The sequence below is a fragment of the Gopherus evgoodei genome, chromosome 2 (assembly GCF_007399415.2).
Source record: "Gopherus evgoodei ecotype Sinaloan lineage chromosome 2, rGopEvg1_v1.p, whole genome shotgun sequence".
Lineage (NCBI taxonomy): Eukaryota > Metazoa > Chordata > Testudines > Testudinidae > Gopherus > Gopherus evgoodei.
Window position 1 is genome coordinate 188,830,938 of NC_044323.1, and position 18,632 is coordinate 188,849,569.

The window sequence follows — 18,632 nt, forward strand, 5'->3', positions numbered from 1 at the left end:
ATTTGTTGTTACTTGTCATACAGTAGTGACAAGGGGCCTGGACCACGTAGTGATAGGTACTGTACAAGCATTTTGGTTTCTAAAAGGGGTATTCACTTTTTGAAGGGTTATAAACTTGGTGACTGTTGAATAAAGGGAAATACAGCAACTCCTCGCTTAACGTTGTAGTCATGTTCCTGAAAAATTCTACTTTAAGCAAAACTATGTTAAGTGAATCAAATTTCCCTAGAAGAATTAATGTAAATAGAGGGGGTTAGGTTCGTGGGAAATTTTTTCTTACCAGACAAAAGACTATATTTTATATATCTACACACTATATAAGTTTTAAACAAACAATTTAATACCGTACACCGCAATGATGATTGTGAAGCTTGGTTGAGGTGGTGAAGTCAAAGGGTGGAAGAGGGCAGGATATTTCCCAGGGAATGCCTTACTGCTAATGATGAACTAGCACTCGGCTGAGCCCTCAAAGCTTAACACACTCTACAAGGCAGCATGAATGAAAGAGACAGAGACACACACCATGAAATATTAACGGGCTGCGAGGCTACGTCGGACTGCGAAAGTAATGGCAAGAATTCTAATAAAGCAGGCCTAAATGACAGTGACGACAAGGAGGAGGATGTCATTGAAAAGGTCAAAATTTTGCCCACAGAAGCCCTTAGTGCTGTAGAACTGATGTAAGATTTATGGAGGAGCAAAATGCAGTGAATGACAGACTTCATAAGAGAGAAAAAAAATGCGAGCACGAAAGAGCAGAAAATAACAGCGTTTTTTTAAAGTGTATCATAGACACTTTTTTCAGCATGATCTTCTTAACACGCGGTCGGGATGGCTTGACTCCTGACATCCGCGCGTAAACGGGTCTGTACTGTAAGCCAGGGACTTCAGGAATAAAGATGTCAGATTGTTTGACTAGTTCTAATTGTATTTCAAGGATCTCAGATCATTATGTTTGTTTATCGTATCGTGTTACAATAGCTACAGTAAACACAGAGATGAATCTGATACATAGTGTTCCCCCTTTTGAGAGGTTCACTAACTTGTAAGGGAGCTGTAAGAGCCCTCTTTTAGTTGATGTATTCTAGAATGCATTCTCAGTTCTTGTTCGTTGTTTACATTGTTTATATACTCCACAGCCTTTGCAGTCACTATCCCTGGCCGATTCCAAGCTGAAGACTGAGCTTACCATAATTATCAATGCATTCGGCAGCAATACTTCTCTTACAAAAGTGGATATTAGTGGAAACGGAATGGGAGACATGGGAGCAAAGATGCTAGCAAAAGCCCTACAGATAAACACCAAGCTCAGGTATGAAAACCTTATTCGCATTAGAAAGATTGTATGTTTAATAATGTTATAATGCCTGTTGCCAGCACTCCCATTCTCCTGTTTTCTCTAATTCAACTGTCAGGGAAGTCACGTTGCAGGGTTATCAGTTTCCCAATCACCATCCTTTTTATTTAAAATAAAAATAAAGTACTTTTCTCCCTGCAAAAATCTCTACGAATAAATACATTTATTTATGAGAATTTTTAACCACAAAAATCTGGAAATTCTCCTTTAAGGTGACTATCTCAAGTTTAATGTAAATCATTTTACCACACCCATCACAGTTAGGGGTGGAGGAACCAGTTTAGACAGAATAAGAATTGGTACAATCCTTTCATGATACCTCAAGCAAAATCTAAATCCTTTTAATTAAAGTTCAGAACTAACAGGATTTCAGAACTGCTTCTTCTGTGGTTCCTCTTGGTTTTTCCTGGGGGAGCCATGAGCAGGTTTCAGGGGGTCTGCCAAGCAGGACCAGTGTTAGACTTGCTGGGGCCCAGGGCAGAGAGTCTAAGCCCTGCCACCCGGGGTGCAGCAGAAGCCTGAGCAACTCAGCTTCAGGGGGTTCCCTGAGCCGTGGGGCCCCGGGCTGCTGCCCTGCTTGCTACCCCTTAATGCTGGCCCTGACTTTTATACGCAGAAAACCAGTTATTGCAGTGTGGGTGGGCCGTGGATTTTTTATAGCATGTTGGGGGGTGGGGGGTCTCAAAAAGAAAAATGTTGAGAACTCCTGCTGTAATGAAAGGCTACTGCAGTGCATGTCTGCAAAGAGGAAAGTTTAAAGATGGTGGGGATAGGGGTACTGTAACTGAGAAATCTCGACTCTGTAGGTTTAAATTAATAGCAATCAACGTGCGTTGTCATTTTTAGTGAGGTTGCTGCTTTTGATTTATTACAAATATTAAATATAATGCAGGGATCAATTCTACATTGGAAGCAAGGTAGACAGAATAGCCTACTAACTCTGTCCTTTATTTCTGATATTCTGAGGTTTTAATGAGTAGCTAAATTTATGTTTCTAAATGATTTTGCCCTTTACTGTGTATTTTTGGACACACACAACTGCGTAACCTTACAATACAAAACTGCATTATAGATTGCTACTCTGTTCAGTTTGTTTAAAAAGGGAAGCTGTTTTTATTAATTCAGACTCAGACCTTTTTATAATTTTGTTTCCCAACAGAACCGTAATATGGGATAAGAATAATATCACCGCACAGGGCTTCCAGGACATAGCAGTGGCAATGGAAAAGTAAGTTTAAAGGAAGATAACTGATGTGAGAGGAAATCAAGAAATATCTCCAAACAGTGCTGGGCAGCTGCAATTCACCTGGGAGACAATGGGATTTAAGGATGCTCAGCACCTCTCATTTTTGGGCCTGTTGGGACTAAATCTAAAGTAAAGCTGATGAATTCACTCACGCTGAGCTCAAAAGGGAGGGAAATGGCTCTTTTGTTCCTTCTTCCATGCTCCAGTGGTAGGCACTAGATAATAATGTTAAAAGTGTGGAGGGGGTTGTATAAATTCTTTTCTCGCCATTGATCTATGTTCTTAGCAGTCATAATTTGTGCTTTAAAAGCAATTAGTTGTCTGAATGAAACTCTGTGTCCAGTAGTCATCACAATAAAATCAGCATTTTGGTCTGTGTAGTCATCAAGTAAAAGCTAATAATGAGGGTCTCAGGAACTGCAGTTGTTCATTATAATCCCTATGAAGATGTGTAATTTTGGGATCATTGAGATCACTGATGCAGTGGCATCTATTAGCAATGACAGGCTGAATCACTTTGATCTATATCCATCTCTGTCACTTTTCTGTATGTGATTATTATGTTTTTCAGGGGAAAACGCAGATTTTAAATTAAGCAGGGTTTGGAGTTGTTTCATATAATTAGATCCTATAGACAGGGGAACAAAGAGTTTCTTTTGAAGGTGAAGATAATAGACAATTACTAGTCTCCAGACAGGATGTCTGGCAAAAATGTACAGCTATTTGAGGTAGTATCTTAATCCTCTGTAGAATCATAACTCTTGCAGTTGAGTTCATCAACCAGGTTGCTGTTATTGGTATAGGATGCATTCATTTCCCTCAGTTGTTTCATTTTGTGCTTCATTTCAAAATGGAATCAGTTGCACTGATGGAGGAAATTCATAGGAATGATCTATAATTAAGAAAGTAATTTTGGAGTGATTCCAGCGATATTAGTGAATAATTAACAGAACTTGGAAAGGTCATTTGTCAGCTTGCAGATCTTTCTTCTTTATAGAGCAGGAACATGTATTTACAGGACAAGTCTGAAAGGAAGAATATGTAATATTTTCTGGTTAACATCAGGTGCTTTTTCCCCTTCAGATATGCTCAAGTAAATAAACAGAAGAGGGATCCTAAAGCGAGAGGAAATGAACTAGACAGGAAAAATAAACAGGGCAGATAGCGTCCCTTTGCTTTTTATAGAGGTTACATCTCATTTACTTAGCATGGAAGCTTAGGTCATCATCTGTCGTCTCTAATGTTTTAATACCACAGACAGTATCACAACCCAACTCATGAACAGTGAAGCTTCAAACTCTGAAGACTGGGATTTCTGTCAATGTTTGCTGAAAACAATTAGCCTTTAAACAAATCCATCTCAACGACATATTGGGAACATCTTCCTCCATATGTTTCACAGAAATACAGGAGACATTGCTAGTTTTCTCAGAGAAGATAAATTGCACCCTTAACAGAATGTATTGTAAAAATATTAGATATTTTTAAAAATGTTGTTGAGATTACATTTTTGTATCCCTACATTGGCAAAGCCATGCTTCTGTAGTGCTATGCGTCTAATTGCACGAGATAGGGAGGGAAAGCAATATATAACACATGCATTTTTAAAACATCAAAATTACATATATGTTCCCCCTTTTATGTGAAGGTCCTGTGAAAATGATATTTATGCTATGCAATTCTATAGGCTCCATCAAAAGAAATTCAGAAAGGATACCATTGTCTGTTAAGTTTTATTTAAAATGTTGAGTAATTTCTCTAGAATTCGATTAAGGCCCTGGTTCAATAAAGCACTTAGGAATGTAGTTGTCTATCCCCATTCAACAAGGCCCATACTTACATTCCATTGGCTTTAGTAGAACTTAAGCATTGACTTGTGTGCTTTTCTGAATCAGAGCCTATATTTCTGTAGAAATGTATGGTACTCGTTTTATAGGACTTTCCGTAAAAACTTATAATAGAAATATCTCAATTTCCAAGCCTAATAGTGCAGGACGAGAAGCAAGTGCTGTGTGTACCCTGGGAAGCTGGAACTCTTCCCTTGCCTGTGGTATCAAGTTCAGATCACAAGACTGGCAGCGTAAACTGACCATAAACCTATTCATGTTAGAACAGAATAAACAGTGAAGATGTTAAACTGTTATTGCAGTATCTGTGCAGTATGGGGCAGGACTCCTGGAGAAAACATCCCATATGACAATGTCATGTAATATTATTGTAATGTGTGATACAAAGAGGCAGATAAGGTTCTATGGGCATCCTTCACTTCAGCACTTTCTGGCCTTTGAGTTCTTCTCTTTCAACCTATATTAAAAGAATTGTTTAAGTTTTGTTGGTAGGGAGCGTAATAATACACCGGATAAGCAAAGCAACCCGTGTTTTAAACCTGGAACTGGACTTTATTGAATTAATGAGTTATTAGGGAAATCTGTTCTTCTTATTGAGAAAAATGGAGCTTTAAGAAGGAAAATAACAAGCATGAAGGGATGTTTGAGACTTCAAAGGAAGCCAAGAAAAGAGAAGTAGAGTGTGAGGATAAATATTGGTTGCTCTGATGAGCAAAGTTTCATGCAAGCTTTACATTCTTTTCTTCCCCTAGAGATTAATTCGGAGATGAAAATAAATTAACATTCCAGAACAATTTTGTGTGTTGGGAAATAAATGGATTATAGAATTTTTCATAGGATGCTGTTCATCTAAAGTTCTAGCTTCATGATTATGCCCATGGAGTCTCCTTGTGCTTCATATCTTTTTCATGTACGGGGGGCTCAAGCCTTTGCTTATTGATTGTAGTATATGAGCTAGTAATTATAGACTGCACTGAACATGCTGTATTAAATGACAAACAGCTGCTCAAAATCCACACGTGTTTTTAAAAAAAGGCAATTTTTTCCCCTGCCAGTTACTTTCACCTGTCAGGCAATCAACAGCTTCCATAGCAACTATCCATCTTGAGCTCTGTTATCTCTGACATTTAAAAATAGTCCATCCTGATGGACGGCCAGTTATTGATTATTCTGTAGTACATGAACACACAAGCTTTTGTGGTATGGACAATTCTTTTGAAAGATAGCTCAATAAAATGTAGGAAATAATTATATAAAATAATACTGAGCTGTAGTTGATGCTATATATATTTTGGCAATTGCTATTAAAGAAAAATGCAGCAATTTGTTGTAGCTCAAGTAGCTACATATATAGTAATATTTTAAATAGTGAATTTTAAAGCTGTTTGTAGAATTCTCTCTTTCTTTCTGATTATCTCCATTCAGTAGGAGCTGATAATTCCTGATCTTTCTTTTAAGGAGAAAAAAGGTAACCTATCCCCCGTGGGGAAAGTTTTCAAAAATATAAATGGCGGCATAGTCATCCAACTCTCATTGAAAGTCCATGTCTTTACCTACTGTATAAATATCTGTATATCTCTAATTAGATATAGGAGGAAAATTTTCAAAGACACAAAAGGAATTTAAATGCCCCGCTCCCATTGACTTTCAGAGACAGTTAGATACCTAGCTGCCCTTTGTGTCTTTGAAAATCTTCCCCTTTATCTAGCTAGAAAGAAGAGTAAGGTTCCATTCCTGCAAATATGCATGTGCTTGACTTTAGTGTGGCTACTCATGAAAGTAAAGTTACAGACGTGCAGGTGTTTGCAAAATCAGGGGAAAAATTATTGGCAAAAAAACAAGGAGCTGATTTTATTTGCTACTTTACTCCTTATAATTATATGTAGTAATTAGATTACCATCTCTCATTACAGTAAAGATTTGGTTTTTTGTTTTGTTTTAGGAATTATACTTTAAGATTCATGCCAATACCTATGAATGATGCTTCTCAAGCACTTAAAACAAACCCTGAAAAAACAGAAGAGGCGCTGCAAAAGGTATTGCATATACAATTCACTCTCAGAAAAAATGAGTAATAACTTCAAGTGGTTGTGAATTCATGCTTGGCTGAGGAAGAATTCTTTGCTAGATTCATTGAGTATTTTATTTACATGGACACATATGAACATGTGGACAGGTTATGATAATCTAGAATCATGATTGCATGGAAGACTGTTTTAAAAAAGATTCATTTGAAGTGAGAGCCATAGAATGCAATGGCTTAATAACAAAGAACCACAAAATAAGGAAATACTGATTAAACAATATGTGTGTGTGCGCGCATGTGTGTGCGCATATATGGTTAGAAATTGGCGTGTGTGCATGTTTCTATGAATTTAGATGGTTATGTGCATTTTATTGCTGTTGAAGCATGGAGAGTGCTCAGCACAGTACAAGACACAAAAGATTGAGAGAGGCTGTTGTGGAATGTAAACTCGTTTTTTGTTTAATGGATAGATATCAGCATATTTACTTGATGTGTTCACGTTACACACACACACACACACACACACACACACACACACACACACACACACACACACACACACACACACACACACAATCATCCAAAATTAATGTAACTGAAATGATCTTTTGGATGAGAACTATGTTGGCAAAAAATTTTCTGTAGCTGTCCAAATCTCATGGATTATAGAACTACCAACTGGGTTTTGACACAGTCAGTCATGCAAGCTCTAAAGGAGTCATCTTGTCTATCAGGAAAAAAACATGGTCTGCAACTTTTTAATAAGGGTGGGAGCATAAAAACTCTCAAAAGCTGTAATTAAGTAACATAAGTATGTGATCCTTATGAACCAAAAAGCTTGCAGAGAAGTGACCTTCCAAAGGAAAAATACCTTTATGATGTACTTGGATGATCTGAATTCTGCTTTTTTAAAACCTGAAGTGTATGGGCTTATATCCCTTACATTAGACAAATTATAATATTTTTATAACAGTGGTTATTCCTTTTATCAAGAGAAAGCGAGATCTTTCTAAAATCTAATGAAGCTCTTGGCCTCAACGTTATCTTGTGGCAATGAGTTCTACGGCTTACTTATGCACTATATATATAACGTATTTTCTTAGTTAACCGTTTGTTTGGTTTCTTTTGTTATTAAACAACTTTTCAGGTGTTTTTTTTTTATACATCATGAAGAAACAAAAAAGTATAGTCACCTTTAAAGTAGTTCTGGGTGAAATTTTTCAGGTCAATGATCTGTTGAAAAATGCTGTTTTGGTGGATCCTAAATTATTTGCAAATTTGACATGAATTCACTGAATAGTTTTGGCCCAAATGCTTTGGGGGGGATTTAGATGCCATCCACAAAACAAAGGTGTTGGTGTCCAATTTATAAGTTTTAGCCCGGTGGTTAGAGCTCTCATCTGAGATATGGGAGATCCAGGGTCCGTTGCCACTTCTGCCTTAGGTGAGCAGGGATTTGAACTTGAGTCTCCACCATTGCAGGAGAGTTCCTAAGTCACTGAGTTGGGCTCTCTCAATCTCCTGTTGAAGCTACTTCACTTTGTATAAATAATTAGTGGTTGAAGCAGGGACTTGAACAGGGGCTTCCCACCATCAGGCTAGAGTCATTTTGCTCTTTTTTCCCTGGCCCAATGCCTATTTGTGGTCATTCATAGTGGAATTTTATTTCATCAAATATGAACTTTTTTTCCAGAACTGACAGTGAATTGGAAAATTAGTTATTGACCCATCTCTACTTTAAAATATCCATTATCCTTTAAGATGTCGTTTGAGGCTTTCACACTAGATTGAGTAGTTGTAAAAGAAATGTATATAGTATCTTATATGCTTCTAATGTCTAGTATAGATCATCATGGTGTTAAGGACAATGTTTTAAAGAGAGAGAAAAATTATAGTTCATCCCTTTTAGACAACTTTCAAACATTAAATGTGCAAAGATGAATAATTGGCTATATCAAGAAGACTTCATCGACAAAATAGGTAAAGAAAACACTAAGGCAAATATTACAACGTATTGATATTGTAAAGCAAACACCTAAAATGGGACTGACACGGGGTGGATCACAGAAACCCGTTGGGACTGCCATCAGAGGTGTTGAGACGACCTTTGAGCCCGTTTTCCCTGCCAGCTTGGGACTCCAGAACCTTGCCTTGTTTGAGGCAGACAGGCTTGCCTGTTGCAAACACAGACCCAGGTCTGAACAATGTCACCTAAAAGCTGCAGGCTTAACTGAAAACAGCTTAAGAAGTGTTCCTGTCTCCAGTGCTCAGATGCCCAGCTCCCAATGGGGTCCAAACCCCAAATAAATTCATTTTACCCTGCATAAAGCTTATACAGGATAAACTCATAAATTGTTCACCCTCTGTAACGCTGATAGAGAGATATGCACAGCTGTTTGCGCCCCCTCCCCCCCCCGGTATTAATACATACTCTGGGTTAATTAATAAGTAAACAGTGATTTTATTAAATACAAAAAATAGGATTTAGGAGGTTCCAAGTAACAGACAGAACAAAGTAAATTACTAAACAAAATAAAATAAAACACACAAGTCTAAACCTAATACAGTAAGACAATGATTACAGATGACATCTTACCCTCAGAGATGTTCCAATAAGCTTCTTTTACAGACTAGCCTCCTCCTAGTCTGGGTCCAGCAATCACTCACACTTCCCCCACCCCATGATTACTGTTCTTTGATCCAGTTTCTTTCAGGTATCCTTTGGGGGTGGAGAGGCTATCTCTTGAGCCAACTGAAGACAAAATTGAGGGTTTCCAGGGGCTTAAATAGACTTTCTCTTGTGAGTAGTTCCCTTCCCTCCCCAGTGTAGAATCCCAGCTACAAGATGCAATTTTGGAGTCACGTGGGCAAGCCAGATGTCCAGGCATGACTCAGAGCTTACAGGCGGCAGCCATTGTTCACATACTACCTTGAACATCCTCAGGTAGACTTCTTACATGGACTGGAGTCTTCCAAGATCCATTGTCCATTAAGTGTTCCTTGATGGGGCACTTAACTTGCAAATTCCTTTCTTTAGAGGCTGACCCAAATGCCTTAATAAGGCTACTTAAAATCAAACAAGTCCACAGCCAATATTCATAACTTTGAATACAAAAATGATACATGCATACAAATAGGATAAATATATCCAGTAGATCGTAACCTTTGCAGAGATATGTTACATGGCATATCTAGCATAAAATAGATTCCAGTTATGTCATATTTAGATCTATAAGCATATTTCCATAAAGCATTATGGGGTACACCGTCATGGGGACATTTTAGTGTGCCAATAATTAAGGTCCAAATAGATATTTTAATGATATGTCGCTTTGTTTTTTAAACAAAAAGGTGCTCATGCACCAGGATGCTTGATAGAAATTTTGTAACTTGAAATCAATGACTTTTATACAATATTGTAAAGCAGGGGTTTATCATGGCACAGCTGAGAGCTCTATGGTAGCATAGAAGTGCTGTTATAAAAAGATGTACCTATATAAGCAGGTTTTGTGTTTTTCTGCAAGTTTATTTGTTCACACTTTTCCCAATGGCTTTTTTTAGGTTTATCTGTGTGATATGAAAATATGTTGTCACTTTGTTTCCTACTTGCAGAGGACTGCATAGAATATTTAAATATCACATGGAAAAATGTTAGGTATATGTTGAGGTGGATAAAGGGTTAAGTGTTTTATTACACCTTTACTCCAATATAACGCTGTCCTCGAGAGCCAAAAAATCTTGCCATGTTGTAGGTGAAACCGCATTATATCGAACTTGCTTTGATCTGTCGGAGCACGCAGCCCTGTCCTCCCTGGAATGCTGCTTTACCGCGTTATATCCAAATTAGTGTTGTATTGGGTCGCATTATATCAGGGTAGAGGTGTATTTGTTTATTTGCACCTAATAGCTCTCAATTTTATAACTCTTCAAGGCCCCCAAATCAGCAACATACTTAAGCACATGCCTAAGTTTAAATTAGTGAACAATCCCATTTGAAGTCAGTGGGACTACTCACATGCTTCACTACTTTTCTGAATCAGCGCCTAGATAGTAAAAGTTCACTTGAAAGAGAGAAAGAAGTCAGAAATCATTAGACATAGTTGTAGCCTGAGCCTTGCAAGTGAGAGAACGTTTGCATACATGCTGCTCGGTGCTGAGCCCTATGGAATAAAGTTTAAGTCCTGTGAGCAAAATTGTATTAAAAGGCAATTATTTCTCTTATCCTGGTTTGTTTGTTTTTTAATGTACTGACAGTATTGAAAGTGAAAGATGGGGAGAGTAGAAGCAGTATCCTAATCTGACTTTTACTTTTAGATAGAAAACTACTTGCTTCGTAATCATGAGACCAGAAAATACCTACAGGAGCAGGCATACAGGCTGCAGCAGGGCATTGTAACCAGCACCACACAACAGGTGAGAGCCTTGTGCTTTGCTGATAGCTCTTCTAGTGTTAAGCAGCTGTCTCGGGGCCAAATTATTCTATTTACATCTGAAAGAAGCATTTGGCTTTTAAGGCCTGGTTGGTTTTCAAAAAGGCTGTCACTGCCAAATTCTGTACTATGGAAGCTGCGGAAAAACCATGTTTTTGTGGAAGCACTTACGTACCACATGGACACATGCTGTGCAAAAACCTAAACTGAGCGCGAGAGACAGAGGGAGTGTCACGTTCTCTGTAGGGGAAGTGAGGAAAAGGGTGACTTTAAGCTCCCTTTGTACCCTCCAGGTTCTGGGCTGCTGCATGGACTAAAAAGGCCCAGGTGTAACTTAGGAAGTTATGAGTGCTGCTCTAGTGCAACAGAAGCCAGAGTGGCTTTGATGGCAAGTGCTATAATTCTGGCACCTCTCACTATGGCATACCTCCTACACTAGAGCTTGCAGGAGGGCCAGCAAAGGGGGTGTAGGGTGATCCTTGGCAGCCCAACACAGTGCTCACCCCCAGGCAAGTCTTTCTTGGCTTCTTACAGGCTGTTTACATCTCCTATACACCACCAGAGTAGGGTGGCAGAAATTGGATGTGACAAAATGGCTTTTACTTTGAAACTGTCTAACCTGCTTGGTATTCCAGTGAAACTCCAAAGCTAATGGAGGTGCAGAGCAGCTTAGAGGAAAGAGGAGCCGGGGGGGGGTGGGGGGGCACTTGTCCTAATCCTTAGTGAAATCAGTAAAACGATTGCCTCTCCTTGAGTTATCTTTACAATCTTTTTCTAACTTTTGATTCTGAAGTTTTTTCTTCTCCCTCCATTATGTGACAAAGTAGATGTGACAACATTGTATTATTAGAGCCTGAAACAATTTTCCACCTTCTTGACAGAGAAAATGATGCACAAGGATGTACTGGTATTAAAAACTGCAAAGGCAATGCCTTTTTATTTTATTTTAGTTGTCATTCATCTATTCCATTACCATCTTTTTCATGTAAATAATTTCTTGTGACATTGTTTAGATCTTTTTACAACTTAATCATTTCCCCTTTTTTCCCCCGGAATAAAAGCGCACACACTCTTCCATATATATAAATGTGTGTAACTACAGAACCTCCAGGGAGTTCATCTTCACTATTTTTATGCTATATATAAATTACTTCTATATGGTATGTGATCAGGAGTAAATCATCTAGTTCATCCTGTGTCACTGCATGATTATTCCCCCAGTATATTCTCCATTGATTTGTCCAGTCCAGTTTTTAAATTATCCAAGCAGTGGAACTTCCCCCCAGTCTAACAGTTATTAAGTTGTTTGTAAGCCCTCTGAAGAGGAGAAGCATTATAGAGCAGCGAAGAAGGAAGATGCTGCGGACACACTGCTCTACTAGTTATAGATTCAGCATTTTTCAAACTGCAAATATTACATGATCATGCATGTACTTAGTAGGGGTTTCAACATGTTAGATGAATAGCCAATTTTAATGAATTCACTTAAACTCTCTATTGCCTATGTACTTTTATAAGTGCTTCGTGGCCCCACCCCCAATTCCTTTTGTCACAAGTGCTTGTTAAACAAAACACGTCCTCACTCGTGCCTGCCAGACGTATTAGTCTGTCTTGCGCATCTCAAAAAGGCACACCTACACTACATTCCCGCTCTGTGCTTAGAATATTTTTTGTATTGAAAACAAGTATTGAGCATGTGATACAAATAAATATTTAAAGCTTGATATAGTGCATTGTGAAAGATCTGGGTGCAGCTTTCTGCTTTGGTAGCCATAGATCCCAAATGAGTATTCTTTGTGACTGAAAATCTCTAGTTTGCTAAAGAAATTCTCAATGCTTACACAGTAATGTTTTGTTCAGACAATAGAAATCATTGCTTTGTTTGAAATGGTTGTGGGGGGAGCTTAGTGTTACTGTCCAAGTTCTTGGAACAATTCAGTTTTAAGGTCAGTCAGTCATTTTTTTGCTATGCCAAAAAACAAAACAGCCCCACCCCAGCCCTAAAAAGATAACATACAGCTGTGGGGAAAAACAAAATTAATAATAATAAACAATTAATAAAGAATATGGCAGTGGTTTGTTTGGACCTTTTTTACTATAGTAAGAAATATATATAAATTCTTTAAACCAGGAACATATGTGTACACACAGACTCCGATCATGCATTTCTAGAGCTTTTGCATCCCAACAGCAATTTCCACCATCTTCATTTTGTTTTGGAATCTGGGCTGAATCCCACAAAGACTGATATTTAACTTTTTGTTTGTTCAGCAACACTTCTTGGCAATTTGACCCCTTGTCTGTTTTTACATCTGCTATTTCCTCTTCATTTTTATTTTTGTTCTGAGTAGATGATTGACAGAATATGTGTTAAAGTGCAAGATCATCTCAACTCCTTAAGAAATTGTGGTGTGGATGCGGTACAGGATGACCTGAAATCTGCAGAAAGGCTTATGCGGGATGCTAAGAACTCCAAAACAGTAAGCCCTTCTGAGCATTTAATAGTTGGTTACGCTGAGGAGGCTAGTATAAAAAGCGTCATAAAAGACTATAACCCTGATTCAGCAAAGCACTTAAGTACATACAAAGTCCCTCTCTTTTTCCAGAGCCTATAATAATATATCACATGAGAGTGTTTTTCAGATTATCTGAACTGGTTATTGTTTAAAAAAAGGAACTTTTAATAAATATTTAAATGAATGTAGTCATTTCCATCAGTTTGTTCAGGTTTGACGGTAGTTGGCTGAAAGCTAACTTTAAAAGTTGTAATATCTATCCTACAGCTATTACCAAATCTGTACCATCTCGGTGGAGCTTCTTGGGCAGGAGTGAATGGCTCATTATCCAATCCGATACAGGAGACATTGGAATCCATGGCTGGGGAAGTCACAAGGGTTGTGGATGAACAACTTAAGGTCTGCATATAGGGTTTTTTCTAATATACTTTGCATGTACAAATGATACTAAACAGAGGTGTGCAATTGCATCAAGATTTTCCATTGCTATTGTGAACAAAAGAGTATATCTCAAGCACATTATGAGAACTAGAAAACCCATCAAACTTCAATTGTATTCTTGATATTAGTTTTGGAATATGATGTGCTTATTGCCTGGGTGGCTAATCACTAAGAAAATTTTCTTAGTAAGAAGTACAAAATTAACTTAAATGTTTGGCACAGAAATAAAAGGAGGAGGGATACACCACCTTGTATCAAGCCAGTTATTGGCACCTCCACCCTGTCTTGTGGTTTTGCCAGAGGAAAGCAACTTTTAGGTTGCAGCTGAGACTGCAGGAGAGTTATGCTGTGAGTGAATCTCCCAGGCACCCTAGAAAGTCCCTAGCAACTTTATAGGATGTACTTGTCAGTCTGGGTGCCCCAATAGAGCAGAAGTTGTGAGCAGCATATGCTGTGAAGACTCCGCTGCTGGGGAAGATCTGTCAGCAGAAGCTTGGTCTGTAAATCAGTCCCACCAATTTCACTTCTGTCTTTTGGCTTGCATGTATTTACCACAAGTCTTCCTTCCAGGAGTGACTAGTTAGTTGCTGTCCATCTTTTCAAGGGGATCCTTTTAAATGTTTCTTACCAAACCTACAATTCTTCAAATGGGAATTAATCCCTAATGATCTGCAGTCACTCAGCTTCCCACTTGCTTAATCATTTGAAACTATACACTAGGTCCTGTGATGTAGTTAAAGGAGCTGAGGAAGAGATGTGCATCCCACATAGTTCAGATGTTAAAAAAAAAAGAGATCTGCATTATGTGCGGCAAAGGGGCAAGATGGAAGATTTTTGCAATTTTGTGAAGGAACATTTGAAAAGTATAAGAATGTTGTTGGGGAGGGAGCGGGATTAACCCATTCATACCATACTCCTGTTCACCAGTAAGCAGCTAGGCTATGTTTGACTATGTTTAAATTTATCAAAGAATCTGAAAATGCAGATTAGACTTCTGAGACAAAAATAAAATGCATTAGTCGGTGGGAATATAGTGAAGAACAATAATAATAGCACATTACTAATTACTTTTTCCTAAATTAAAAAAGTTAATGAGGAGGAAAATGTTGCGGATTATGGACTGTTTTATTCCCCTCTCACCTTTGCGTGTAATAAGGTGAGGATTCTATGTATCAGTTTTTATTTTAAATCTCTTTTTGCTTAAGAGCTTGTAGAGGTGAAGCTAATCTCTCCACAGGGTCCTTGACTATAGAGTTTCCAGGCTTAGTCATTGAAATATGAATAGTCGGTTCTGTCCTCTGTGCAGGACCGATGCATTTAAGAAAGCCCTGTGCATTTTAAACAGCTTTGTCAAAGAAAAGCTACATTTAGAATTTCATTTACAGAAGCATTGCTTGGTTGTATTGTGGTTTAAGATTGAGGCATTTACGTTTACACATCTTGAAAGCAAATGGCACTTTTTTAGATCAAGTTTAATATCCTTTTACAATTACTTCTATTATTTGTATAGAACCAGGGATCTGCTAGGTGCCTTATAGGTAGCTATGAAATGAAGTTCCTGTATGTATATTTAGGTGTCAATCTTCCAGGTCAGGCTGAAGATTTTTTTTTTCTTTAATTTGAGAAGGAGATTAATCATTTTTTTGTTTTCTTGGATTGTTTCTGATGGTTCAAGAACTTTCTTGGCATTTATTGTTTGTGAACCTTGATAGGAGGCTTATGTAAATCAGCCTTATTGGCATTATTGTCCTCAGGACAGAAACTGTGCCAGAAGTATTTGGAGTTCTGGTTTTTACTTCAGTTCCCATAGCAACAAGAGCACACCTTCTTGGGAAGTAGCTGGTGAAAGCTGGAAAAGGTCACCAAAGAACTTTTGATTGGGTGACCAGATATCCTGTTTTTATAGAGACAGTCTCGTTTTTTGGAACTTTTTCTTATATAGGCACCTATTGCCTCCCACCCCTTGTCCCGTTTTTTCACAGTTGCTGTCTGATCACCCTACCTTTGAACAAATGGGAAATGGGATTTTTACCTGAAACAGAAGATAGGGGAGGTGAAGGGAGGAGTGGAAGAAAAATAAGCAATTTGAAGTTAGTGAGTCAGCCAGGGAAATAGAAATCACAGCTGAGCTCCTAGAAAATACTTTGCAAGTTCCTGCAGAGTATCACTGCCAGGCAAAGTCACCTGCTGATGCAAGGAACCCAACAGTTCTTTTATTCAGCCAATGAAGACCTCAGGCAAGAGAAGAGACTCTTATATGGCCATGGGGACAGCTTCGTCCAAACCTCCTCAGAAACACCTGTAACTCATAGATTTTAAGGCCAGAAGAGACCTTATGTTGATTGTAGTAAGGCTTTTGATGCCGTCTTGCATGACATTCTCATAAGCAAACTAGGGAAATGGGGCCTAGATGAAATTATAATAAGGTAGGTGTACAACCAAAGGAGTAGTTATTAATGGTTCGCAGTCAGACTGGGAGGATGTATATAGTGGGTCCCGCAAGAGTCAGTCCTGGCTCTGGTACAGTTCAGTATTTTCATCAATGATTTGTATAATGGTGTGAAGTATATGCTTTTAAAATTTGCAGATGTTATCAAACTGGGAGGATTGCAATTCAAAGTGACCTTGACAAACTAGAGAATTGGTTTGAATTAAACCAGATGAAATTCAATAAAGACAAGTGCAAAGTACTTCACTTAGGAAGGAAAATCAAATCAGCTACAAAATGGAGAATAAATGGCTAGGTGGTAGTACTGCTGAAAAAGGATCTGGGAGTTATCATGGATCACAAATTGAATATGAGTCAACAGTGCAATGCAGCTGCAAAAAAGGGTAATATGCTTCTGGGGTGTATTAACAGGATCGTTGTATGTAAGCCATGGGAGGGAATTGTTCCACTCTACTAGGCATGGGTGAGGCTCAGCTGGAGTCCTGTGTCCAGGTCTGGGTGCCACACTTCAGGAAGGATCTGGAAAAACTGAGGGAGTCTAGAGGAGTGGGATGGTTTTGCCAGGCCCACACATTCACAAGTCTTGAGTCGGGCCTCAAAAATCATGGGATTGGCTTACAAATCATGATATGCATAGATACACACACACCTATGTATATAAGATTTTAGTTTCTTTTTGTCTCCTTTGGAAATTTTAGTGTTCACATTTTCTAGCTTTTCTCTGCAGCTATGAGGGCTAGAAACTTTTTTCTTTTTTTTTAAATGGAAGTTGAGATTCTCATGTGTAATCGCTTGATTCCAGGAGCTGGGCTTTAAGAAAAACACCTAATTTATTGAGACTTGCGATAAAATTGCGAGCACTAGCAACAGCAGGGATCAGTCCACACACGTCTGACTTTGCTCTCAGGCCCACATGGAAGGAAGACTTCCAACAGGGAAGCACAAAAGCCCTTCTTTCTTTTTTTTTTCTTTTTTTTCTTTTTTTTAAAAATGGGGGGGAGAGCAGGGGGTTAAAAAAATTGAGCATAGGTTTTAATTTTTTTTTAATTGCAATTAATTTTTTTGAATTAATTGCGTGAGTTAACTGTGATTAATAGACAGCCCTAATATATATATTAATTGTGATTACTCACACTTTTAATCTCACTGTTAAACAATAGAATACCAATTGAAATGTATTAAATATTTTTTGATGTTTTTCCACATTTTCAAATATATTGATTTCAATTACAATTTCAATATATTTTAAAATGTAGAAGACATCCAACAATATTTAAATAAATATTAAAATTAAATTAATTTTTAGTCGCGTGATTAATCGTGATTAAATTTTTTAATCGCTTGACAGCCCTTATCCCTAGAGAGTGTGTGTGTGTGTGTGTGTATTGGATATTCTTGTGGTAGATTCCTGCACACCTCTCAGGCAATGTACCTCTGCCTATTTCTGAAATAGGAAATTCCAGGGACATACAAATGTTCAAAGTTTTCGCCATCCCTTTCTGAGGAGACTCTTGACGCCTTTCAGACAAGGAGTGTTGGAGTGCAAAACAAAATTGTGATTCAGAGCACAAATTAGCTGACCTTGGGAGGGTTTATTAGACTTCTACAACAGTTTTCTTTGCTTCTTAAAAATGCAGAGGTAGTGCTGAGTGCGCAATGGGAACAGATGTATTGTTCTGATAATTAACCAAATATAGTTTTCTCTATTTGTAACTTTTATATTTAAAAAAAAATGTCTGGTTATTAAAACAGGCAAGTTGTTCCTCTCAGTTTTGTTCTGTAAATGCTTTCAGTTTTAATTTAGTAGATGAATTCTAAAAGACTTGCATAGTGCTATGAAAGTACACAGTGCTGTGATCTCTCTCTCAGTTAAAGCAACCGTCATGATGCTGTGGATTTTCTGAGAGAGAGTTTATTGTTTTCTCTCACTTTGTGCTATAGGCACTGCTTGAGTCTATGGTGGACGCAGCTGAGAATCTTTGCCCTAATGTAATGAAGAAGACCCACATTCGGCAAGACCTGATTGAGGCCAGCACTGAGAAGATTTCCATTCCACGTACCTTTGTTAAAAATGTTCTTTTGGAGCAGTCTGGAATTGATATCCTCAATAAAATTAGGTATGTTAAAAGCACTGTGAAACCTGTCCATAAATATTCTGAAGTTAGTTAAAGACCATGTATTGAGTTGCATTTCTGTCTTGTTGTGTATATGTATATCAGTATGTTTTCTGAACATTCCCACATAAGAATTCATATAGAAACTGGTATGTCACCATACAAGCCAATCGGTTTGGTCCAGAAAATGCAAATATTTAGGTTTC

General features: G+C 38.0%; 1 protein-coding gene across 8 annotated transcripts in view; it reads left to right on the plus strand.

Annotated features, from left to right (window-relative positions):
• Nucleotides 1–18,632, plus strand: part of CARMIL1 (capping protein regulator and myosin 1 linker 1) — a 272,936-nt gene that overhangs the window by 181,147 nt on the left and 73,157 nt on the right. For all 8 annotated transcript variants that reach the window (XM_030552559.1, XM_030552563.1, XM_030552561.1 and 5 more), the window contains 7 exons: nucleotides 1,140–1,312; nucleotides 2,517–2,585; nucleotides 6,393–6,486; nucleotides 10,791–10,889; nucleotides 13,258–13,386; nucleotides 13,690–13,821; nucleotides 18,254–18,429. In XM_030552559.1, the coding sequence (XP_030408419.1) occupies nucleotides 1,140–1,312; nucleotides 2,517–2,585; nucleotides 6,393–6,486; nucleotides 10,791–10,889; nucleotides 13,258–13,386; nucleotides 13,690–13,821; nucleotides 18,254–18,429 (872 nt within the window). The remainder of the gene's footprint in view (nucleotides 1–1,139; nucleotides 1,313–2,516; nucleotides 2,586–6,392; nucleotides 6,487–10,790; nucleotides 10,890–13,257; nucleotides 13,387–13,689; nucleotides 13,822–18,253; nucleotides 18,430–18,632) is intronic.